Here is a 24,916-nt window from a genome sequence, read left to right as displayed (position 1 = left end):
GACAAAATATGCTATCAGCCAACAGTTTATGAATCTACCGGTTCTGAAACTGCAAAGACGGTATACAGTACTTCTGAAATTTTGTATAAATTTTCCTCTGAAAGCCAATGTTTATGGAAAAAGTTGTAAGCAAAAACTTTATGCCTCATGATACATGTAAAACATCAGCAGAATATTTTTAAGGGCATTAAAGGCAGTCTAATGAATCGCATCGTTTAGGTAACAGAGAGATGCAATGAACAAAGAAAAAAATAACTATGTAACTGTTATGATGTCTAATGTGTCATTTGGTGGATTTGAGCTTGGAACGTATAAAGTAATAGAAAGAAATGTAGTTGGCTTCCAAACCCATCTGCAGCTGGCACTTCACAGAGATCAAGTCAACAGGTGGACCTGAAAAATAAAGCATCGAGATGCCAAGGTACAACTAACTGTAAGAGACAGCAGCTAATACGATTTTTTGTTTTATTGGGCATCTTCAGAGGAAGGAAGTAGAACCTGTCAGGTCAAATAATTGAATGGAAATAAGGTGGTTCAATAAGGAATGAAACCAAGGATGAAGTAATAAAGGTCAACATACAATACCACTATCTACACATTTATGTATGACCATGATACCATAATCCTGGCTTTTATAGTACAATACATAACAGCATACTGTGTTTTCATTAGGGCACTTTTTTTTTAAATTTCTGTTCTGGCATATTATTAATTTTATTGTAACATATCCATCATGTCTTTGGGATATTAAATGCCAAAGCAAACTTTGTTTTGAAATCTAGGCCTCCAGTTTAGGAAGTTCTGCTGTATTCTCCAACATTTTTAGATTATTTGTGTGGTTTTATTTGTGTTCACCACACTTGTAAGTTTTATGTCTGTGGGTGGATTTCTATCTTTAAAATCATCAATTAAAAGAGCTAATCTGGGAGGCAGAAATAATTTTAAGGTTGTCCTGCAAAGCTGTGACTGCTGTCATGCTCCAGACGGAGGAGGCATGCAAGTCCCTCAATAACTTTTAAAAACTGTTATTTCTACTCCTCTCTCTACTACTTCGAGCCTTTTTTCTCCAGACACAGCTCAGTCTTACAAATCCTCTCCATTCATGTCTTTTAAAAGGGGAACTCTGAAACCAGTTATGTTGAAAATACTTTCAATGCAATGAAGAAAAAATTACAGGGATAGAAATGCAACTATTTCTGTGATGTCTTTCTGGCCGGAGTGTAAGAAAAAGAGTCTCTCGAAGAGCATGCCTGCCATCAGATCCCTGCTCTTTTCATCACGTTTCAGTGCCTCTGAAGAGTTCAGCTTTACAAACATAACACCAGCAAGGCTCTGTGAGGTAAGAAATTCCTGTGCCTCATTTGGTGGTGTTCACTTTATTTTCTGCAGTTATTCAAGTGTCTCTGGAACAGGTGATGCTTGAATGTGAAAGCATATGCTGCAGATGGAATTTTGGTAACTCCAGGGTGAGTCGCTGGGAAGCAGCTACGTTTTATACCCAGTCCCTGTTCCTTGACAGAACAGGGAGAAACCCAGCTGTGGGTTAAGGCGTGTGGCTGCTCAGGGCAAAGCCACCCTAACTGAGCCGTGAGGGGTTCATGGGCCGTGGGGATGGAGCACAGGGCCTGCAAGGAGAAAGCCAGAGCCGGGTTTGACCAGCCAGGAGAGGCGGGGGGGGGCAGCGGGGGATGCTCGGCTGCAGTTTTCAGCCACCTAAAGGGGGGTTATAGGGAAGGCAGAGCCAGGCTCCTCGCAGCAAAAGCATTAAGAGGCCACAGGCAAATCGCTGCGAGGGAAATCCCAGACGCCACCCTCCATCCCTGGCTGCCCACACTGCCCGCCCAGGACCACGGGGAGCAGGTACGGAGCAAGGCAGAGCCCCCGCACTGACTGCCCGAGGATGCCCAGCCTCGGGGCTGGTACCCTTGGGGGCTCGGGATGCTCCCAGGCTGGGCTGGGCAGAGGTAGCTAGCCGGGATGCCCTGGAAATAAGCTCCTCTGGGTGTCCATCCTTTTAAAAAAATAAAATAAAAATTAAATTGTGGGGTATTTGGTTTGGGGCTTTTTTTAAAGTCATCTTTTTGCACTTAAAGCAGTCATGGAGGAGCCACTCAGGCTTGAATAATGGGATCGGTGGCTCGCTGGGGGCTAGAGCTGCAGTTCGATATGCTCTTGGAGCTGCCAAGCTGGGAGCAGAGGAGGGCTTGCCTGCAAGTGGCTTTTTAAACCCTGGGTTTTCAAATGCTCCTCGGGATGAGTCGCAGCTCGGCAGTCCTGCACAGAACGGATGTGTGGAGAGAAGGGAGATGCTTTCAGCTGAACCCAAAAAGTACGTGCCAGGAGGAAGGCTTCAGAAAGTGGGAGCTGGGCAGGGAGAAGGGAAGGGAGCGTTTCTCTTCTGCTTTGTTTTCTAAGGAATGGTTTAGATTAATTGCTTCTTCTTTAAAAGGAAAAAAAAAATCACATTGAGGTTGTTTTGATGTAATGAGTTTTGATTTATTTTTTTTGTGCAGCTGACCCAGCTCTCCCCAAAGGGAAATGTATTTTCTCTGTGCTGGTTCATTTAGATTTTTAGGATGAATTTGGAGTTTTGGCTGATGGGAAAACTGACTATGCAGGGGAGGATGTAGCAGGTGATTTCTCATGATGGTACTCATTGCGTCATCAAGATCTAGTTGATTAAACCTTATTGTGATCTGGTCATTAATAGTAGGAAAATTTCAAAGAAAAAGGAAAAAGCAGATCTGAGAGTTGTTATCCTTTTGTGGAGCTGATTAATGTAAAGTGACATAAATGAACTGCTGTAGGAAGGTTTGTCAATTGTTTATAAGTTTAGCTAGGATTATTTGAAAACATTTGTAAAGAAAAGAGGATTTTCATGTGCATTGCAAATTAGTTGAGGATTTGGGGCAGCAGACTAAGATAGGTCAGCAAACTAAATATGAAGAATTTGTGTATCTGTGCCCTCATACTCCCCGTCCCCGTGTACACTTGACCTTATACCATTACAATACTTTGTACTGATTTTAGAATAGAATGTTTCCTCTTACCTTTGATAACTTGCCTGGACTTAATTTCATTAGCCAGTCCAGCCCTGGCATTCAAAGAAGGCTACCAAGAATATTTGTTTCTTTTTCTAGTCTTAAGAGTAGGAGAAAAAGGGTTATGGGAATGGTATGGGAGAAACTTTAGCTTGGGAGGGAAGCTGTGGATGTTGTCTTATTACAACAAGTCATTGTGCTGGAATAAATCACAAAAAAAAAAAAAGTTGGGTAAGCTCTTTATAAAGTCTTCTTAAGTAATAAATAAGTGGCAAGCAAACAGAAGTTTGAGCATGTAACTCATAACTCCAAGTTATTTAAATGCACTGAGTGTGTTCTGGCACTGCTGAAGGTCTTCACTTTTAATTGATTTTGGCTTTTTAATCACATCTTTATTATGGTGTCTGTGTAGGTTATTTTTGTTTTTTAACTTTCTCTAAAGTTCCCTAGGAAGTCCAAGTTTTGTTCCCTGTCATATACTCGCCAAATTTTGAACTAGTTCACATTCTATATTACTTTCTCTTGCCCTACACTTAGCTGTACAAAAGCCGTATGTGCAAATATAGCTCAGTCAGTTGATCAAAGGATTTAAAGTTGAAACTTTTTTGACATTGTTTGACTGCCTTCAGAGATTGCACATTATTCCCCCCCAGGATGTCCCGTACTTCCAGTGTGCTGGGGTGCCAGCCTGCAGAAAGAGTGTGACTGCTGAAGGTGGTCTGCTTAATCCAGAAGTCCTTAGCCAAGCAGAGTTTGAAGCAGAATTCATTGCTCATGCTACACTGGGCCCAGAATAGAAATGTGTGTCTGCATATCATTGCAGGTGATTAAATGAGGCTGATAACATTCCTGAACCACCAGAGCATGACAAAGCAATGTTACTAGATGAGATGATTCAGCCTTTGGTATCAGTGTACCCAAGAGTTTCTCAAAGTTATGCAAACATAACAAGAAACATGGAACTGCAACTCATTTCAGCTGCAATACAAGCCAAGCTCTCTGAACCCCCAAAAGTAGGAAATCTTAGAATTCTGGTGCAAGTGAATTAAAGGAGTTACTCATAATGCAGCTGAGAGGCCACTGACAGGCTTACTTGAACAAACTGACTGCACTTTACTGAAGGACTCAAGAACATGGCCACTAGACACCTTTTATAAATTCTATTATGTTTCCCAGTCACCCTGGGAAACATTGAAAGAAAAAGATGTTGATCAAACTTCACATGCAGCTTTGGTAGAGACTGGTACTTGAGAGCATTCTTAGCAAGTAGATAACTAACCAGTGAGAAATGCCTGATACTGGATGGTAGTCAGTAGTTCAACACGTGATGTGACGCATGCAGAATGCATGGCATGATCCGAGTATGTGGAGTTGGGCTGCCTTGCAGCTGGATCACTATGTATGTCTCTGCGGCAGCCTGTTGCAGTGAGGTCCGAGCCTGGAGTCACCGGCTCTCCTGCTGAGAGCAGACCCAGGGAATGGTATCAGCTGCTTTGTTTGACAGCATTTGCAAAGTTGAAACATACCCTAGTAGAAAGCCCAAGAAACAGGCAGACAGACCTTTCTGATGTTTGCCGTGCAGACTGACAGAGCCCTGCAGGAGGCTGCTGAGTTTAATGGAGGATGCAGACCAGAAGACTTGGCGTTGCAGTAGACCACTCTCCAGAAGATGAGCATTAGCAGTGACACCAAGAGCACTAGGGAGCCCCTGGATTAATGCTGGTGCTTTGGAAAACTCGAGTGGCACTGCTGCAGGTAAGTGCTAGTAAGTTGCTCCTAAAGCAGCTGATGAGGGAAGGCAGGTTGTCCCAAATACTGGAGAACTGGCTGCAAAATCTGCAGTATTTGCCGTCCCTCCACACTGCATGCGGCAGCAGTGTGATGGTGCTTCAAGACCCTTAGGTAATCCATTTATAATAGAATTATTTTGTATTCAGTCATAATAACTGTACAAATTCTGTGAAATTGCTTTTCAGCTCCATCATTAGCTCAGTTTATAATAGAATTATTTTGTATTCAGCCATAATGACTGTAGAAGTGCTGTGAAATTTTTTTTCAACTCCATTATTAGGTCAGTGTTTACCATTTGATCATAACAAAGCTAACAGCAATAAACTACTGTAAAGTCCAATACAAGCGTGCAATTAACAGTAACTATTTGTTTTCAATGGGCTCTTTTCTTGTGGAGAAATCTTAAAAAAAGAGTATTTCCCTTACCCTCACAGCTGTTGTGAGCAGATTGTCCCTGCACCTGTTTTTCTTTGGAGAGATGCTCTTTAGTGCGAGGCTTTTCTGGAGTTGGGTGGACTGAAAAAAGCTCGACATGGGCTTAAATCTATTTATGAACATGACTTGAGACACACACAGTGTTTTGTTAGACTTACTTTTGTTTGTTTTGTGATATTCTCCGTGCATATTACTTTGCTGGCCTGCTTATATGCTTTTTAAAAATAAAGGTTCAGAAAGGGCTTGGTTTTGTCTGAGAGGTGGGGCTCTGCAGAAAAAACTTGTGGGGACTCCCTGAGGCTGAGTCTTTCTGACTTGACACAGTAAAACCAGATTTGAATTTAACCAGCTTGTGGGCTTCTCTTTTTGTAAACTGGTACTTTCTCCTTAACTCAGAAAAGGAAGCCGCCTTGTGCAGAGATTTTCTTTTCTGGTAGTTCTTGCTGTTCCAAGCTTATGTTGCAAAGGCAATGTGGAACTTGCTTTGAATGCACCCCGTATCTGGAGATTATTGTGTGAGAGGAAGATGATGTTTCCTAATAAAATGTGCTAAAATTTTTGTTGCCTTTCATTTAGTCTTGAAAAGTGGTCTGCAGAATTAAAACAAGAGACCACATTAAACCAACTACATCATCTTTATTTTCAGTGTGCTACACACAGCAGTATAGAGGGAAATGATAAAGCTCCTTCACTGCTATATCAAAGTTGTCTTGATGCTTCTCGAGATCAAAGTAAAGGCACTTGCTTTTGTGTGAGATACTGTTTTGAGCACTGCCACGAAATAATTAAGTTTTCTGAGAGCTATAGAAGTTAACTTTATTATACACACCTATTCCCACCAAAGGTGTCAAAGCACGTTCTATTATTTTAGCGTTTTATAAATCTGGGACTCTTTTGATTGCTGTAATTTCTCTCTATGCCCATATTGCAGTTCCTTATTAGTTTGCCAGTGCTGCTTCAATCTTTCTCTGAAATAAGTCTTAAGTACTGCAGTAGCTTGCTAATCATAAATGGAATTGCCAGTTTCAAGTGTTTCTTGGACATTGGTCTATTTGTTCCTTCAGCAATGCTAAATCCACAAAGAATTCTTAAGTGCTTCATCCTCCAGGCGACTAGAAAAGCAATTATCTCCTTCCTGGATGAGAGTTTGTTTTTCTGTTTGAGAGTTAAGGGAGATTGTGCTACTGCCAAATGTTTTCATTTGGCAATAAATATTTGCCTTTCACTGCAGAGATGGGTCATCTTGAATACATCTCACCTGACAATTTCCTTCTCTTTCCAGTCATCTCCATTATCTCCATTACCTGTGGTGGCTAGGTGCTTTGTTCTAAACAGAGTATTTAGAGTATCTAGTGGGAATCTGTCAGACTGAAATGCACAAGCCATTGGACTAAGCAGTGTATCAGAGATCCAGTTAAATTCTCTAAAATTAATCAGAAAATAATCCAAAACCAGATTTTCATGATACTTAGGCATCTAACAGTGAAGATAAACACCAAGGACTATTTTCAGCAACACAGAAAGAGTAGATGTATTGCCACCAGTGCAATCAATAGGTGTGAAGTGCCTAAAAACCTCTGGAAATCTGTCTTTTCATGCATGACTTAAAGCCACAGAAGGAAAACCTGTTAGAAATGGAGCACTTATTGCAGCCTTCCTATCCAAGAAATATGGTCCCTGTATGGATTATCTACTGAAGTTAGTCTACAGCATCTGGGTGCAAAACATGCATATAGATTCATTTGGCTTTTGTTGTCTGTCCCCAGTTCCTTATGAAAGTAAAAGAAGGGAGGTAGGAAGATTTTCAGTTTGCTGAGACAGCACACCTGTCCTCAAACAACTGAAATAATACTTCATTTTACTTATGTCTTAAACCCGTGGTTTTTAACTGTATGCTTTGGAGGGTTTTATTTCCAGCATCATGAAGTATTTTAGGCTGAAAGGGTGGTCGTCAAGTAGGGGTAACTTCAACATTTTGAAATTCTCTGTAGATTAAGATTCTGTGTTTCACCAGTATCATTGAAAACTTTGCCTGCTGCAGCTTGAGTCTGTTGCCTCTCGTCTGTTCACTGGGTACCTCTGGAAAGAGTCTGGCTCTGCCTTCTGCATACCCCCCTTCCGTGCATAGAGGAATTTTAAACCGAAGCAAGCAGATAATACATGGCAATAATCCTCATTTTAGAGTGATTAGACATTTTTTGATCTAAACAGAAACTGAATGCTACAGTGTTCACACTAATTATCACAAATATGCTTGAACAGATTGAGAACATGCACTTGCTGTCTTCCCCATGTTCTTCCCCAAAAGCATCTCTTGCCACTCTCAGGTGTAAGATATGGGAGTTGGTGGGACTCTCATCTGACTAGTTCTAGCAGTTTTCGTGTTCCTAAATTTACATGATGGAATGATGCAAACAGCATCAAGAAGCTGTGGCGTTGCTTTAAATTGCCCTCCACCCTCACTCTACCACCCATGACCAAAATTTCTTATTGAAATATGGAAATGACCTTAGTTGGTGAAGAATGTCTCTGGTTTCAGTTTCAGGCCTTCAGTTAAGAATATTTCCTGCAGAAGAAAAATCTGTTTGTTTATAAATAGGGAATGTAGAGAGTAAAACAGATTCTCTGGTAAAACTGCAGTTCGTTACTCTCAGCTAATAAAAATTGTAAATAAATATCACTGAAATGTAGTTAACAAAGTGTATTTCTACTATTATCATTGTGCTTCCTTCCTCATTCACCACATTTCATCACAGGTGACAGAACAGAAAAAATACAGATCAGAGAATTACATGTATACATATGTGTATATATATATACACAATATACGTACTTTTAAAAGTAAAATTAGAAAGACTATATAGGATTAGTATAAGTTATTAACATCTTGCCTTAACTGGTTTATTAGGATGTATTTTCATTTTGTAATCACCTTCTGAAAAGCTGATGTCAGCTTATGATTTTTTTTTCACAGTCCTTAAAAATAAGCACCTGTTTTCATGGGAACTATTTAAAATGCAGGGCCCATTTCTCAGAGCAGTTTTCACACACAGATCTTCTGGCAGCATCTGAGTGGGTCTCCCCGAGAAGCAGAACAGTGCAGTGAAAAGACTACTAACGCCTAGATGAGATGCATAAAGCCAGAGGTGGCTGGTGAAGGATTCGCTCTGTTATCAACAGTAAGGAGGAAAATATTCCTTTCTTTGAAATAAAATATAAAGGTTCAGCTGTCTAGAAGCCAGAATATATGTTCAAGCTTTTTGAATCCTCAGGGGAGGATGTTATATCCACTGGCAGAGACCGGCATTTTAAAATGTGGAACCAACATTTATGGGCAGGCAAAGACATTTCTTTGTGTGTTCCTGTTAAAACCAGTAATGTGAGCAACACCTGACAGTTGCACTTCCCGCTGCTCAGCCTGAAGGCACAGGAGTGGGAGAGGGCTTGATCCGGGCAGGCAATGGGTGCTGCGGTACCACATTGCCATCAGCAAACAGTGGAAACCCATGACATTGCTTCTGAGGCATGGTGAGCAGGCTGGAGCAGGAGCACCCTGGTTGGAGGCATCCGTGGCTGGTGAAATGGGAGCAGCAGTCATCTAGCAGCCTGGGATGAGTAAAATGGAACAGGACAAGCTACAGGAGCTCAAAGGAGGCAGAGAGGGGAGAGCAGCTCAGGTGAAGAGGCCATGTTATGCCAAAGGGTTACAGCACCACTGAGTTCAGAGTACTCTCACCACTGAGTGGCAAACATAGAATAAAGGGATTTCTTTTTTTAAGTGAACTTTGTGTGATAATTAAAGAGCTGCAGTTAGCAGTAAGATGCTCAGAGGGAGAAAAAATAACCTATGAAAGTATGATGCATAAGATAAAAACTATTTGCTGTAGCGTATAAATGATCTCTCAAGACTGCAAAATTTCCTATATTGAAGAAAATCAATGTCATGTTCTGACGACACATTATTTTCTTTAACATGCTCTAATGCTCTAAAAAATATATCCTGATATTTCTGCCTACTGCTTTGTTGTTGCACTGTGCGAACAGTCATCTGTTCCCTCATGGCCAAACAAATATGTGTTGAACTGCAATAGTCCAGCTAGTTTTGATGCAATGTTAGCATTGATTAGATTTGTTCAGCGTGCTGCCTGCCTAGGCATGCGTAGCTTGTGTTGAGATTTATGGTGCATTTGGACCTAGCATCAGATAATTTCGAAGGCATTTGTGGCTAAGGGGACAATATGGTGAGTGTCTCAGGGGGTCACATTAAAGAACTGGCTGTGCTGGCGTGCAAGCCTGTGAGAGATGAGAAGGGGAAGATGGACTGAGCCCTCAACACAATTAACAGCTTCTGGTAGTGGGCTTTTTATTTGCTTGTTTTTCAAAAACGCTTAAGTCATGGTTGAATTTGGTTCTTTTAGGTTTTGTGCTCTCAGGTCAGCTTTGGATGTGTTTAAATAGAACATCACATTTCTGTGGAGGAAAATATTGTGAAAACCTGGTTAATGCTACCTGTCTTGATTATACAAATACACCAGGACTGCTACCCTTGGAAAACATGCCTTTGGTATATTGCTTTAAAACTTTCACATCTTGGAATAAAATTCCATTGCCTCAAGGTTTGATTATAGTAATTTGGATTAAGGCAGGGAAAAAAAATGTGCTAGTTACTTGCCAGTTCTTCCCCACAAAAACAAGGGAGTGAGTAACACAGTGTTCCTCTCAAGGCCAGGTTGTGCAGGCACGCTCAGTAGAATGACTTGTAAAACTTGGAGTAAGGCATCACGTTTGCTGCCCCCTGCCCAATGGTGCAGACAGTGCTCGAGCTGGAACACAAGCCAGCTTGTTTTTCAGCTGGGCTGATTTTTTATTGTTGTGTTCTTTTGTACTTGTTTTTTGTACTCAGAGGAGCAAATGCGTCTTTTATCACCGATTTCAGTGGTGTGGCTGGGGATATACATAGAAAGCAATGTCCATGTGCTTTCTAGAACAGACTTCACATGTTAAGGTTCTTTTAGTCAGTCTCCAGAGATGAAAGTATCCTCTTAGAGAGCTTTGTAACAAGCAGATATTAAAACTTTACTTATTTTCACTTTTATTGTTTATTTCTGATTGCCATACTGGTCTCATGTGAATCATTTTTTATATCATGTCTTATTAATTATAAAACATAAGAGTTATTAATACCCCTTGCTTACATTGACTCATAAGGCTGGATATGTAGACATCTGAGTTTGCCTACCTTGTTGAGTATCTAACTGGTTTATTCTCATGATACTGAAAACTTGATCAGGTTTTGAGTTTTCTCTTTGTTTTCTTTTGAGATTTTTCTACCACCCCCCCCCCCCAGCCATGTGCCATTAGATTGTCTGCAACTATGAAAAAAAGGTTAAGCACAGATATAAGGGCCTGAAAGAAAGCATTTTGTCAAAGCAGGGGCTGTGCTAAACATGGATCTTAAGGATGCAAATCCCGAAAGAGTCTTGAAGTCAAATATTAAATGCTTTTTTTCCACTGGCTGTTCATTTCTGTAACAGCCCAGAAAAAATTGCTGGAATTGAGTTAACTAGATGCATATTTTATGATAGAAAAAAATTCTCAAGGTTTTTTTGCAAATTTATTACATCGGTCTGGATAAATACCCACCTAGATCTGGAATAGATGCCTGACTTTGGTACCTGGCTGCCTTTGCTATTTGTCCTATTGTACACAGCACTGACAGTTTCTGTTCTTGTCATTTTTTGATGAACTGAATCAAATTCACTGTTCTATTCACTAAATCAGATGTTGTCTTGATTAAATGCATGCTATAAATATGCGTTTGAGTGGTCCTGGCTTTGGCATGTGAACTGATTGGAATGAGCCGTGGAAGAAAAGTGTTACCTGGAGTCTGATAAAAGTAACTTTTCCACATGTGGATGATTTGACTTTCTGAGGACTGAATTAATCTGTGTTTACTGTGTGGTGCTGTAATGTAGTACTGTTAAGCAGAACAAGCAAGGCTGTTGTTTTGGTTGGGTTTTTTTGGGGTTTTTTTGTTTGTTTGTTTGGGGTTTTTTTTATACACAAAGCTATTAATAATATTTTCCACAAGTATTCACTCTAAATACATTATATTTTGAAAAATCTATGACCATCGCTAGCTCTACTGTAGTCACCACATAGCAACAGTCTTCTGTTTGCTGATTAAAAAGCTCCTACATACAAGATATTCATTAAGCCTGAAATTTTGTCATCATTTCAAACCAGATGGTGCTTTATACTGAAATTACCTCTTACATTGACCATCAGTGAAATTACAAGGAACTTGGCAAGTACTGCCTGGTAGCGTGCACGCATGGATCGCTCCTATCTCATCATCGCTAAGTACTGTTGACTATTTTTCTTTAAAATTTCCAAGTGTAACTGTATAGATTTAAGTTTTTTGTACAGTAAAATCAAACTTCTGTGATGTGAATCCATGTAGCAGGTCAGCACAGGGAGGCTGCTATGCTGTTAATTCACTCCCTGTTAGTGCACATTAATCCCCCATGTAAGCAAGCCCTTACTTAAGCTCATTTCAGTGTAAATGATTTCCACATGATGAGCTTGCATCCATGACCAAAATTGAAGCATAAATAAAGCTTTAAATGTTCTTATATGAATCTAATGCAAATCATACCACCATTTCTGAATTAAATCCATTATTTTCTACCCCCACCCATCAAAGAAAACGTGCCCTTGTCCTTCTTTTTTAACCACTATTTTTTGTCTTCTGCATTGCAATCTTTATTACTCTTACCAGCTGGAAAGCAGAAACAGATGGCTGAAATTATTTGGACATCATTATATCACTAAAAATCAAATTACAAAAGCTTTCATAGAATAACTTTCCTCATCTGTTAAGTTTTCCATCATTATTTTGGGAGAAATAGACCAAGTTTATTTTTGTATCTGGTGCCTGCTTCCTTTGCCAGCTAGTTGAGGGGCAGCTGTTAATTGTTTATCCTCCATTTGCCTGCAGATCTGTTAGTTACCCTGCCAGGAAAGACCTCCAAGCAGCCACGTAGGTGACAGCAATTTGATGTTGTAGTCACATCACATATAAGGGTAAGGCCACATCGTGGTTTATGTGTGTTGTCAGGTCCAACATCTCACAGCGTCAAAGCACAAGTGACTGTAGCATTAATTTAGAAGGAACCCAACAAAGCAAGTACAGGATAGGTAAGTATGCTAGAAGCTGGCCCTGCTGCAGTTACTGGCATCTTCATGGGATGCTTGTTTACATTTCTATTTTTGAGTGAAACAATGCTGGGTAGTGTCTTTAAAATCTTCACTTAGGAAATGGATGTGCCTTCAGCAGAGTGCTTGGGATTCTGTCCCAGGATCACAAATGAAGTGAGACAGAGCCAACCTGGGAGGAAAATGGACAGGTGAACCATCTCACATGAGCCCTTGAAAACTTGCTTCACCCATTAAAGATTCAATATATTGGTCGAATAAAATGTAATGCCTTCCTTCATTATTTTTATGTTAAATCACTTGATTAAAGAAAAGGTGCAAGACTGTGGTTTATACAGAACAGGCTTTTCATTCTACATTACATGACAGCGATGATAATGAGCACCCATAAACACAACTTAGTGAGGTAATAGATGTGCTGAATCCAGGGCAGCCGTGCATTACCATGGCAGTGTGAAACAGCTGAAACTGGAGGAGCATCTCACAGTACGTCTTTTAACTTTGTAAGTTTTCCAATTGTGTTCTCAAGGAGTCTTAAGTCCACTGTCAATAAAATGAAAATGAACAGCCTGAAGTATAACTGCACAGTGTACTCTAGCAGTTAGAGAGCAGTGGCATGAGACGGATCCAAAATCTGTACTTTGCTAAGTCTAAAAGGCAGGACCCTTCCACTAGCATAAACTGATTTTTTGCTAATTCATGCCAGCTGTTATTGACCATACATCATTTTGGTGCTAAGAGAGGATAATAGAGACATAACCTGGTGGGACATAACAGTGACTATAGCAAACGCAACCTGCTGTACTTAGCTGCTGTCCTGCTTACCATGTCACCTGGAAACATTTGTAATAATTATTTAGGTTTTCTTGGGTTGGGAAGAGTCACAGCAACTTGGAATATTCTCCTATAGTTTAATTTTATTCTTATTACTCGGGAGAAACTAAAAGTACCCAAAAATGCATAGAGTGGTAACAGCTTTTGAGAATATCTGGAAAAAACAGCTTTTCATTAAATCTTGTCACCAAGCTTAGAAATTTTTTTCATATTTCTAGTCCTCATCTTCATACAGTAAAATATTTATATTAGCAAGTATTTAGCTTGTTAATCAAAATTACTAAAAAGGCCAGCTTCTCAGAGGTGATAGTGTAGGAAAAGAGAAAAAGCTTAAATTTTGTGAATATCTTAGAGCCTTGATGATACTGATGGTTTGTCTCCAGCTAGGTGTTATTCTTGTACCAAGAACAGGTCTGTGTTAGAAAAGCAGCATTTGTTCAAGAGAGTAGATTTTAAATTCTTAACCTTAAGAATATTTAAATCTTTATTCTTAAAGTTTTCTATTGTGAAATTATGTCAAATTAGTGAAATAAATTATGTGAGTAAAATGAGGTATAAATTCTCTTTGATTAGCTTGCAACTATTTGTACTGGTTTACCCTGGTTTATTTAGAAATTTTCCACTAGTTTAATGAAATTATTTTTTATCAAAGTTGAGGTTTTCTGTTGAAATATACACACACACATATATAGATACGCACATTTATCTTCTTAGATCCAAATTACAGTGTTACAAATGGTTTTCTGTCTTCATCAGCTTGCCACTTTTCATCCAGCTGGATGCCTGCCACATCCTGCTGTGTCAGGGTAACAGTGACAGAGTCAGTAAGTAGCCATTTTTTCTTTCACATCTTAAAGTTGTTCTTATGGCTATTAACACTGCAGCAAAAGTGGCTGTGGTATTTTATGGACTCCCCTGAAGGCAAGATCCCTTCTCCAAAGCTTGAATAATCTAAACATCCCTCACTTTAGCTTCTCACTGAGATTGCAGGCTCTGTGTAATCCCCGTTATATATTACCTTCCAAATTCCACTCTGTAAGCATCAATATATTTCTTCCAGTATTGCCAGCAAACTGTCATCTGAGTTTACAAATGTGTCACAGGAGACATTTTTCAGCTTTTGACACAGCTTACCACCCATAACTGAATAAACAAGTCCAAAACGTCCAAGTCAGCTTCTCTTTAACACAGATAAGACGAGACACCTTTTGGTGTGAAATTGAGAGTCCATTTCTCAAATGAGTTTCTGCAACAGTGCATTCCCATATGGTAAAGTAAAGCATAATGCATGCGACAGGCATGTACTACTTGCCCTGAGTTACTATATCTATATATTAACCCTCTATATAGGGGTAAATCCTGTGCATGCCTAACAGGTAAGATAGAAAGGAAGAAAAAAAAAGAATCCTTTTCCTTTCTCCTCCGTTTAGCCTCTTTGGTATGCATTGCCAGAAATGAGGCAGGGTTCTGATTCAGTGCATGCACGCTGCTAAGAAGATTGGGTTTAAGGGAAGAGGAAAACAGGTGGACATGGTTAATTTACGTGCTGCTCAGGCAGACCCGCTCTGAGAACACAGTGCCATCAGTGCCTGGTGCTGCCGAATGGCCACGTCCCCATGCACTGCCTGCTCTTACACTACCTATCACACCTTCTTCAAGGGTAAATGCTACACAGTGTGATGTTTTTTCTTGCTGCCTGATCACTGGGGATAGCAGTGACAGACCTCTAGTGCAGCCAGCACCAGCAGACACTCCCTTTCTTTCTAGTTTTACAGCTTTGTTTCCTTTGGTGAAGTGTCAGGTTGGTGGTAGCCATCATATTATAGGTAGAGTCTTTCAGACCACCGAGAAGGCTTGAAAGCAGATTTTTGCTTTTGAAACCATAGCTTTTGTACCATTTACTACATCAGCCTCAGGAGCTTTGCTGTCAGCGTTTCTGCTCCAGACCCACTGTTTTGCGGATGCTCAGGGTGTGCTATGCATCTTATTGACCGCTTCACCGAAAGCAACCCAGCCTGTGGAGTATCCTCAGTGTCATCACGCAGTTAAGGGGATAATGGCCACAGCTGGAACTTTTGTACAAGGAGGGAGCTATAGCTTGTGCACTTCATAGGTGGATGAGAAATAATAGAAGGCAGAAAGGAGAAGCAGCAGTATGGGAGATTAGGAGCTAGCAGCAGGGGGGGGAAAAAAAGCTGTTCTCACCATTTTCATATGGGTGCTTAAATATTACCAGTGCGGTGATAGTTATCAACCTGAACCTGTTCTTTCACCCAGCTCCTCTCCTTATCCTACAGCCCACACATTGCTGCACAGCGGCGAAATGTGGCAATGCAAAACAGGTCCTTTGCTGTGACACGGTGCCATACCTTTGACTAAGCTGTCCAGATGTGACCACATGTGCGAGCGCTCTGCATGGCTTACCTGCTTTTTCCTTGGTAAATAAGAATCTTCATCAGGCAATTAGAACTCTTCTCGTTCATAATGCTAATGACAGCTGAACTGATGAGCTGTAGGCTGCTCTGCTGCTGAATTTAGCCAGTGATAAATCTGAATTTTCTGAAGAAAAAACCCAGAAACATAGAGTTGGTGTGGTTTTATTCATGTGTTGGAGATAAAGGGCAGTGAAAGAGAACTCAAGACTATTTAATGTTTTTGTGCTTACACAGGTAATGCTACTGCTGGTGTTTTACCCCTGGTCTTCTAACTTTTCCATGGGAAATTTCCAGTGTTTACAGCACTGTAAATTAGTGGATAGGGATGTGGGGAGACCTGAGGGATTTAATGTTTCTAAGTGTGGAATTTGGTTTCATTGCTCCTAATAAAACCAATCTAGGATGGACTATTCCATGTTGAACTGACGTTTGTGCTGTCAGCTAGTGCAGCAGTTACCCAGAGCAAGTTTTATGCTAGCACATCTTTGCCTTTTTCACATGATCATCATAACTTCCTTAGTATTTTTTTTCCAGTCTGTTTTCCCTGTTGTTGTTTGTTGTTTTGTTGTTTGTTTGTTTGTTTTTAAATATAACTACGTACTGTTAAAATAATTAAGGCTACTTAAGGGAAACTTGATTACAGGTGATGTGAAAATTGCTCAAAGGTGTGTATTTGATTTGCACAAACTGTGGAAGCGAATGGAAAAAGTGTCCTGAATGGGCTAAGCCTTTCTTTTCCTCTGTTTTCTATTCAGGGTTTGAACATGGGAACGCAGCCATACTCTGTGACCAAGGCAGAGATCCCCGACCATGTTCTTTACACAGTAGGAACATGTGTGCTCATTATTGGCTCCGTTGGCATCATTGGAAACCTCCTAGTTCTCTACACATTTTACAGGTACAAAAATTCCTTTTACAGTTAATCTGACTGGCCTTGAGGTTCATGTGTACCTGTGTGCAGATGTTGGAATAAATCTCCAAGCAAAGGCTGATGGCAACAAATGGGGGGGCAGAGAGGTAACCCCACCCCACCCCCCCCATCCACACACATCACTGATAACCTCAGTTTAAGTTCCTCACGTTTTAAGGAATCAAAGAAAATGAGAAAATAAATACCTTGTTATAGAAAAATTCCAACTGAAACTTTAAAGAAGAGTTTAATACTTTTAATGATAGAAACCACAGTGTCCCTGTTGCAGAGTTCCTTGCTCACCCTGCAGAAGTTGCAGAAATACTTGACAAAATCTGACATTCTTCCCAGCAGCCCAGATGTCCTGGAAGGACCAACGTGCTACATGAAATGAGCTCATGCCATCAGTGTATTCCCTGCTTCAGGCAGATCATAGGATTTCTGTCAGTTTGTGTGCTCACTTGGCTTCTGACACTGTAATAGACAGCCAAAGCTACTGCAACTAGACTATGCAAAAATCTCGTGGAAAAAATAAATACCCTTCTTTTGTCCCACACTGTGATGGGACACAAAATCCTCCTCGCTCACTGCTTGCTGTCATCATGCATGTTGATGCAGAGGGGCCTTACAATGCTAGAAACACCAGTGGGGTTATGAACCTAGAGTTAGATTCCTATTCTTAAATGTTTAAGGTAAACCAATTAGTTTAGTTATTTTGAATAACTGGCCTTTAATATGAGAAAGGGGAGAAATTGGATTCACTGCAACTGTAGATACCGTCATGATTTTTGAAATGCAATGCAAGCTCTCAGTTTTTCTTGAAATCTGTTTGGTTTAGCTGGTGTAATAAAAGCATTAAATTGTCAAAATTGGAAGATCTCCATAGGCAGATGAGCACCTGTGAAGGTGTGGACTCTGCACCCTCTCTCACCCAGTTGTTGCAGGCAGGTATGAGACCCAAGATTTTGTTAGAATTGCAGCAGAATTGAGATGGCTTTCTCAATTTCTTTTTCAGTATTTCTTTATTAGCATGAAGAAACAAATTCATTAGCTGCAAATACTGATACTTTAAAGCACATCGGAAAGGCCTCAGCTATTCAACTTTATACAGTGAAAGGGGCGTTTTGGGGAAAGAAACAGTTATTTCAAACTGTTGAGACTTACTGCATTCAGGTTGCAAGAACAAAGCTATTTATAAAATCCTGCTTCCTCCCTATGGCTCACAGAGTGTGCCAGGTCACCTCTTTTTGTATTATATATGTACCTAGTGCTGTGAGAAGTCCTGATTTCAAATTCTAAGTATCAAAGCTCTTCACTTTGCCATGCAACCAATACAGTGGTTCACATTGAGGGACTGTTAGTTCAGTGTTACACCTTCTCATTATAAAAGTGCCAGTTTTAAGGTAGATGTGGGTGAGCTGAAGTCACAAATTAATTTAACTTTCCTAGTGGAACTGTTGCTCTGCTGTTGAGAGCAACAAGGGCATATTCAACCAAATAACCCCAAGTAGAAGTGAGAGGTTCTTTATGATATTACCAGTATCTTTATTGCTCTTAACCAGGGCCAAGGGTAATCTTGAATACCAGCTGAAAGTTTCCAAGGAGGTTGTAACTCCAGATATTCTTAAGAAGTAAGACTATGTGAGGTGGTGAGATGTGGGGGAAAAAAAAATGGAAGTGATGTTTGTTTTCTTTGGATAAACTTTGCTTGCAGACTGGCTGCTGCTTTTATACTCCTTGTGGTGGTGTTTAATGCTGCCTGTTGATCTGCAGCTGAGAGCTTTTGTTCTCTATTATGAGATGTATATGAACAAAAGTATTTTTTTCAAATCTCTGTGCATGCTCTACTGTACTGTAGCAGTTTGCAAAGGGTCATTTAGTTAGTGGTAATGCAGTGAATCCTCAGCTTAGCAGCTCTTAAAAATTCACCAAAAGCGGGTCCTTTGTCTCTGTAACCTGATCTTGTGCAGTGCAGGACACATTCAGGGTTACTGCACTTACGGGGAGCAGCTCTTCTCCTGAACAAATCTATATTTTTCAAGACAGATGGATTTCTCAGTTTGAAGAAACAATCCATTTTGTCTCCCCTGCTATTGTCAGTCATAATTTTGAAATGACTACACATGTAGCTGCGGTAATTGGCTGACGATTAATGATTGATTATAAGCAACCACCAATTCCAACCTGGGTAGTATTTGTTTATGCTAGTGAGCAAAATTATGAAGTTAACTATTCACTTTGTCTATTTAAAATCATGTATTTCTCCTGTTTTTAAGCAACAAGAAGCTGAGGACACCCCAAAACTACTTTATAATGAATTTGGCTGTGAGTGACTTCCTGATGTCAGCTTCTCAGGCACCCATGTGCTTTGTCAACAGCTTGCACAGAAAGTGGATACTTGGAGATATAGGTACTTTTCAACAATAATTAGTACCTCACCAGCTCTGCACTGTCTGCAGCATATTTTAGCCATAGCAATCTTGGCTTGTGCCATGGAGACAACAGCACAAGACTCTTTAGTGACAATGCCAGTTCTTGACATCATCAGTCGGCATGGTGGCACCTGTTCTGTGTTACGCATTTGATTTTTTGATCTTACTTATTTTAGAAAGAAAAGAGTTAACATCAATATGTAATGATGTTACCCTTTAGCTTGTAAGGGCAGATGCTATGGCTGAATATGGATAGAAAAGTTTGAAGTCGTAAATATTTTTTTCTGTATTAGTTTATGAGGTAATTAATATTTTTATTTAGAAATGTATGTGAATGTCCATTAGTATGGATAGTCTAGGAATCTCACATTTAATTAAGATATTTAAATAATGATAGTCAGTTGAGGACTCTGCAAATTTAAGATCCTTTCTTTCCAACTGCAAGAAAGAAAGGTGTTGTATGCTCAAATTATAGCTGAAATGTGATACAGCAAGTTCCTCAGAAGGCTCAATTCTCAGTTTGGTACTGCTCATCACATCATTGGGTGAAAATTTGCACCAAGTAGTGGTTGTGTATTGGTGGAGCAAGCCCAGAGACCATGTATTATTTAACAGCACGGAAGGGGCTTTTCTATAGTTCAAGGATGTCTTTAGTCTTGCTCATCCCCTTAGATTAAATCAGTGTAAATTACCATGCTGCCATGAATGAAGCAAGTGATTTGGGTTGACTGTGATTTGGTCCTATATTGCAGGTTACTTATAAAGACTTTAGAAGAAGTCTGCTTTAATGTTGAATCTGGTATTTTGTCTGCTTCCCATTCCTGGTGGGCCGTTGTCTATAACAACACGGGGTGATGCAAGATCTCCAAAAATCGGTGATCATTCAGCACAGGTTTCTGAATCAAATTAGGGACAGTGTATCTCTACAAGTTTTCATCTGCTAGCGCAATGCCTGAATGTAAAGAGGGGAAAAAATCCTGTTTCATATGAGAACTGTCAGTTTTTTTTAAAGTGCTGCTATTAAAAATAGGAGCTGGAGCTATGTTTTACAGCTGATCTTTTAGCCACCAAATTTAAATCACTTCTACTTTTTTAAGACACATAAACTAAAGTAATTTTTTGAAACACCCATCTGTCATTAGCAGATAGATGTCTGCTGCAGCCTGTTAAGATCAATATATTGGGCAACAGTCCAGGAAAATGTAACTTTAATTAGATTGGATTTTCTTTGAGGCAGTTTTCCATTGACAGAAGGTTCCCAGTTGTAGCCCGCAGTGGAGAGTAGGACTTATTAAATACATACATTTGTATTTTATTAATATTTGTGGTTTTTCTAATAAACATTTAATAACTGAAATTGTGGGGCTAAGAAAATTCTTCTAATGGGAAAGAAATCCTGACCCAGGAAAAAAAGGGGAGGTTTATCATGTCAGGCTCTGAGACAAAACATGAATCTGTTTTAAAAAAGTCCTGACATTACCATTTTCTGCTTCAGGGTGTGAATTGTACGCTTTCTGTGGGGCACTCTTCGGAATAACCTCAATGATGACTTTATTAGCTATTTCTGTTGACCGCTACCTTGTGATCACTAAGCCCCTGCGATCCATACAGTGGACTTCAAAGAAACGCACCATGCAGATCATTGCCATCGTGTGGCTGTACTCACTGGGATGGAGCGTGGCTCCACTCTTCGGGTGGAGTATGTCGTCTGCTCTCTATCTCTTCTAGCGTTCCCTGTGTGGTCTGTTTTAGCCTTGCTTGGGGTATAAGAAAATGAGTTCTTTGATAAGTTCTCGAGTGCCTAGTGTCCACCTAATGGTTTGTTGTCATACTGTATATCTACACCTATTGCAGTGCAGATACCCTCTTCCCCACTACCCCCAGGTTGTATTCGAGCAGAACAAATTGCACATGGACCATCAGGTGTATCTGAGAGTCTGGCAGTCAGGACCTCCTCTTCGTGTGTGCACTCACGTTCTCAGACCACATGTATAATACAGCCAGCATAGCTCTTGAAGAATATGTATACAGTATGGGGTTTATTTTAAGTGTTTAGTTGTTGGATCATCAATGGCACAAGATTTGGGGGTATGTGTGAATAATGTATTCTATGTATTTCATAGGTTCCTATGTGCCTGAGGGCTTGATGATATCCTGTACGTGGGACTATGTAACCTACTCCCCTGCAAACAGAAGTTACACCATGATTTTATGTTGCTGCGTGTTTTTTATTCCCCTGATAATAATATTTCATTGCTATTTATTTATGTTCTTGGCCATAAGACGTACTGGCAGGTAAGCAATGTAGCTGAAATATGTAAATCTCTATTTTCTTGTATTAGAAGATCTTCCCAAATTTTTTAGCTGCAGAAAAATCTGAATCAAAAATTAATCGGAATTGAAATTGGAAATAAAGTGGCAGATCGTTAACAGCTGTAACTGGAGAAGTATTTTTGCCAATGTAAAAACTGGAATGGATGTATGTATTTTGGAGTAGGGAAAGAAGTCTCTGGTGGTTCTAATCTTATCCCAGAGTGTGGTAATTAATAGTACATCAGAAAACTTGGAAGTTCGGATTATTTGTATTTCAGATTTGCAACACAAGGAACGTGGTCCTTGTGCATTCCAGAACAGTTTTCAGCCCCAAGGGATGGCAAATAACATGTAGCAATGGGGGCATCATCTGCCTTTGAGCTGCTCTGTAAACATTACAGTCCTCATATATTCTGACAGTTTTATTTAAGGCAGGCATCCCAGAAAACCTTGTGGTTCTCTCAAGCATCACAACTGCACACACAGTATCTGGCTATGATTGTTAGGATGCGCTTTTTTTTCTCAAATTCTTGGTCTATATTTGAAATAAAAAATCAGCAGGGTGTTAGATCTGAAAAGTAACTTCATTCTGACAGTTATTTTTCTCTTAATGAGCACATGACTCATCTTTGGTCTGATCCAGCACCAGTTGGAGTTGTGAGTCCTTCCTTCTGCCTGCAGTTGCCACCAGCTCTGATGGTTTTTCTCTGCGCCTATCTTCAGGCACTTGTTGAAGTAATTTGGCTTCACAAAGCTAAACTCCATTTTTACAAGCGTGTTTAGCTGTATGCCTAAATTGAAGTTCTTACTGAACTCTATTTTTTGGCCTTGGTCTTGGTTTTTACTATGTTTTGTGTATGCATATTTGATACCAAGTGAATGAGCAAAGAATGCATCCTTAAAGGAATGGTGTCTTGTACTCTTGTACACCCGTGAAACACAGTGGCCACAAGATTTTTCTATGCCTTTTGCTCACTAATACACTTTACAACTATGTTCAAGGTGCACCAGGAAGCACTTTGTTACCCTGCTGACTGGTAATTACTGTCTTCAGCCTGAAATATATCTTCATTTAACAACACTGATATGTAAAAGTTGTTATTCCTGTGCTAAACTATATAAAACGTCAAACCGTATAAAACTGTTTTTTTAATAGTGTGGGGTGTTTGTCTGATTCAGAAGAGAATCTGATGGGATGTTTATTAGAACTGCCTGTTGTACTCTTCCCTGAAAAGACTCTTCTCCAGTTAATAAATGTGCAGGGAAGTAAAAATGTCGCTATAAGTGTTTGGGGCTAGGTTCCTCAGAGCAGTCAGGATATTCCAGCACATGTTACCTCGTGAGCTGTAATTTCTGCAAGCTGTTCTTCCCTTGAAGAGGAAGAGCCATAAGTTTTGAATTGTGCATCCAGCTGTGCCTTTGCTTGTTTCACCTGAGAGCAATGGTGGGCAAAGGGTTCCCATTTCTTCACCCTTCCAACTTGAAACTCGCCTTGTGTAAGGATAAGGACACGTCCGTCCTGTCCTGTAGTCCCAGGCGTTCTTCTGGCTCAGTCTCAAAGGCAAACAAATCTCAGCCTGGGACCATTTTACTACATTAATTACCTTCCAGAGTTTTTAAATATCAGAGGACAAAAGAAGAGTTAGAACAGGGAAAGATGAAATCTGTTTCATTTTGTGTATTGATGAGAACATAGTAGCAATGTTGCACCTCACTTTTTCACTCTCTTGCTTGACATATCTATATTGTTTTCCCCTCACAGAGATGTTCAAAAGCTGGGGTCCTGCAGCCGGAAATCCTACCTCTCTCAGTCCATGAAGAATGAATGGAAACTGGCAAAAATTGCTTTTGTGGTCATCATTGTGTTTGTCTTGTCCTGGTCTCCATATGCTTGTGTCACTTTGATTGCCTGGGCAGGGTAAGTGGAAATCAGGAGAGCATGGGTAATTCTGAAATATCAATATATTTTGTATTGTCACCCACAAGAAGGAGATCTCCCTTTTGAAAGGGTTTTGAATATTTATTACATTAGAGGTGATACTATGTTCTTCACTATATCCTTATGAATAGAGCCAGAAGGATTATTTGTCATGTATTTTAAAACTGTTTATTACTTTTTCCTGCTTTTTTTGGTACACATTATTTTCTCTTCCCCCATAACACTTTTTTTGTATGAATTGGAGGAGTTACCTCTTTTCTCTCTTAATACCTGTTCTCTCAAGAAGCTTCCTCCATACTTTGACAGAGGGTAGAAAAGAGGTTATACTCCCTGATATTCACCCCTGAGCTCCCATCTTCCTCTAACCACTTCCTGCTCCAAAGGGACCTGTTGTCTTGTCAGTGCGTGTTCTTGATATCAAGGTCAGGTTGGATGGGACTTTGAGCAACCTCATCTAGTGAAAGATGTCCATGCTCACGAGAGAGAGTTTGGACTAGATAATCTTTAAAGGTCCCTTCCAACCCAAATTGTTCTGTGATTCTATACTGATCGTGCTTATCCTGCGCGGGGATTGATCCCACTTGATTGACTGTGGGAGCCTAAAATCAAGAGAAGAATACTGGTTTTCAAATCATTTCAAGTCCTCTCTTCCTTCTGCAGTGTTTGCAGCTGAGTCATTGGCACCCATTACTGTGCAGCATGGATGTTGCTGCTGAAAGATTTTTAGGTTTGATTCTGTTTTCTATTTTATTGCCATTCCCTTTTCTCAGATGGCCACAATGGGGTAGTTTGGCAGGGGTTTTTGTTGGGTTTTTTTTGACTAGTGTAGAAACAGGGAAGGTGATTCTTTGTGTTCCTGGTCATCCTCAAATAGATAACTAATTACTTGCATGTCTTTCATCTTCTCCAAGTGAATAAAACCAAGTGCATACTATCAAATGCAAGCCTTTCATCTGAGCAAAGAATGCATTTGAATTAATACTTCAGGGTTATTTCTTATAAAGGGATCACAGCACAAAAACAGACAAAAAGAGTAAAATTTTTTAGTAATTTAGTATTAATCCTAAATTTTTGCTTTGTTTCAGTCGAGGCAACACCCTAACACCATATTCCAAATCTGTGCCTGCAGTTATTGCCAAAGCTTCTGCAATCTACAACCCCATCATATATGCAATAATTCATCCAAGATACAGGTACAGTAAACATATGTGTAACTGTACATGCACGTGTTTTTTACAATAAAGGAACTACTCTCATTCACTCAGCCTCATCCCATGTGGTGTGTGCTTCTGCCCTGACCACCCCGTGATGGGATCTGGGTGGTCAGGCCCTGCACCACGTCCACCTGGGACATGGGCAGCCCAGAATGCACATGGAGCTCCAGACATGGCCCCAGGGTGGCCAACAGAAGCTAGACATGCATATATTTAAAGTTTGGTTTCTGAAGGACTTAAGTCTTTACACCAACTTCAGTACTAATGTGAACAAGTTGCTGGACTTTGGGAGAAGCTCTGTAAGAAGCAAACAGCATTTTCAGAGAAGTTCTGTGCCAAATGAGAGCTGTAGGA

At 40.1% G+C, this 24,916-nt stretch overlaps 1 protein-coding gene across 6 annotated transcripts in view; it reads left to right on the top strand.

The window, feature by feature from the left end:
* The first annotated feature begins 1,758 nt into the window (after positions 1-1,758).
* LOC141960314 (melanopsin-like) overlaps positions 1,759-24,916 on the top strand; it is a 41,262-nt gene continuing 18,104 nt past the window's right edge. For 2 of the 6 annotated variants that reach the window (XR_012633603.1, XM_074905565.1), the window contains exons 1-7: positions 4,437-4,796; positions 16,510-16,652; positions 18,941-19,074; positions 20,592-20,795; positions 21,220-21,391; positions 23,172-23,327; positions 24,434-24,541. Coding sequence is in view for 5 of the 6 variants with exons in the window: in XM_074905565.1 (XP_074761666.1) it covers positions 4,758-4,796; positions 16,510-16,652; positions 18,941-19,074; positions 20,592-20,795; positions 21,220-21,391; positions 23,172-23,327; positions 24,434-24,541 (956 nt within the window). In the remaining variant the exon portion in view is untranslated. Of the gene's footprint in view, positions 1,861-2,231; positions 2,330-4,436; positions 4,797-16,509; positions 16,653-18,940; positions 19,075-20,591; positions 20,796-21,219; positions 21,392-23,171; positions 23,328-24,433; positions 24,542-24,916 lie in introns of those variants that run through there. The other 4 variants (XM_074905568.1, XM_074905566.1, XM_074905570.1 and 1 more) reach the window with 4 other exon arrangements.

The sequence above is a fragment of the Athene noctua genome, chromosome 4 (genome assembly GCF_965140245.1).
Source record: "Athene noctua chromosome 4, bAthNoc1.hap1.1, whole genome shotgun sequence".
Classification (NCBI taxonomy): Eukaryota; Metazoa; Chordata; class Aves; order Strigiformes; family Strigidae; genus Athene; species Athene noctua.
Note: the sequence above shows the minus strand (reverse complement) of the source record. Positions and strands in the feature narration are given on the sequence as shown.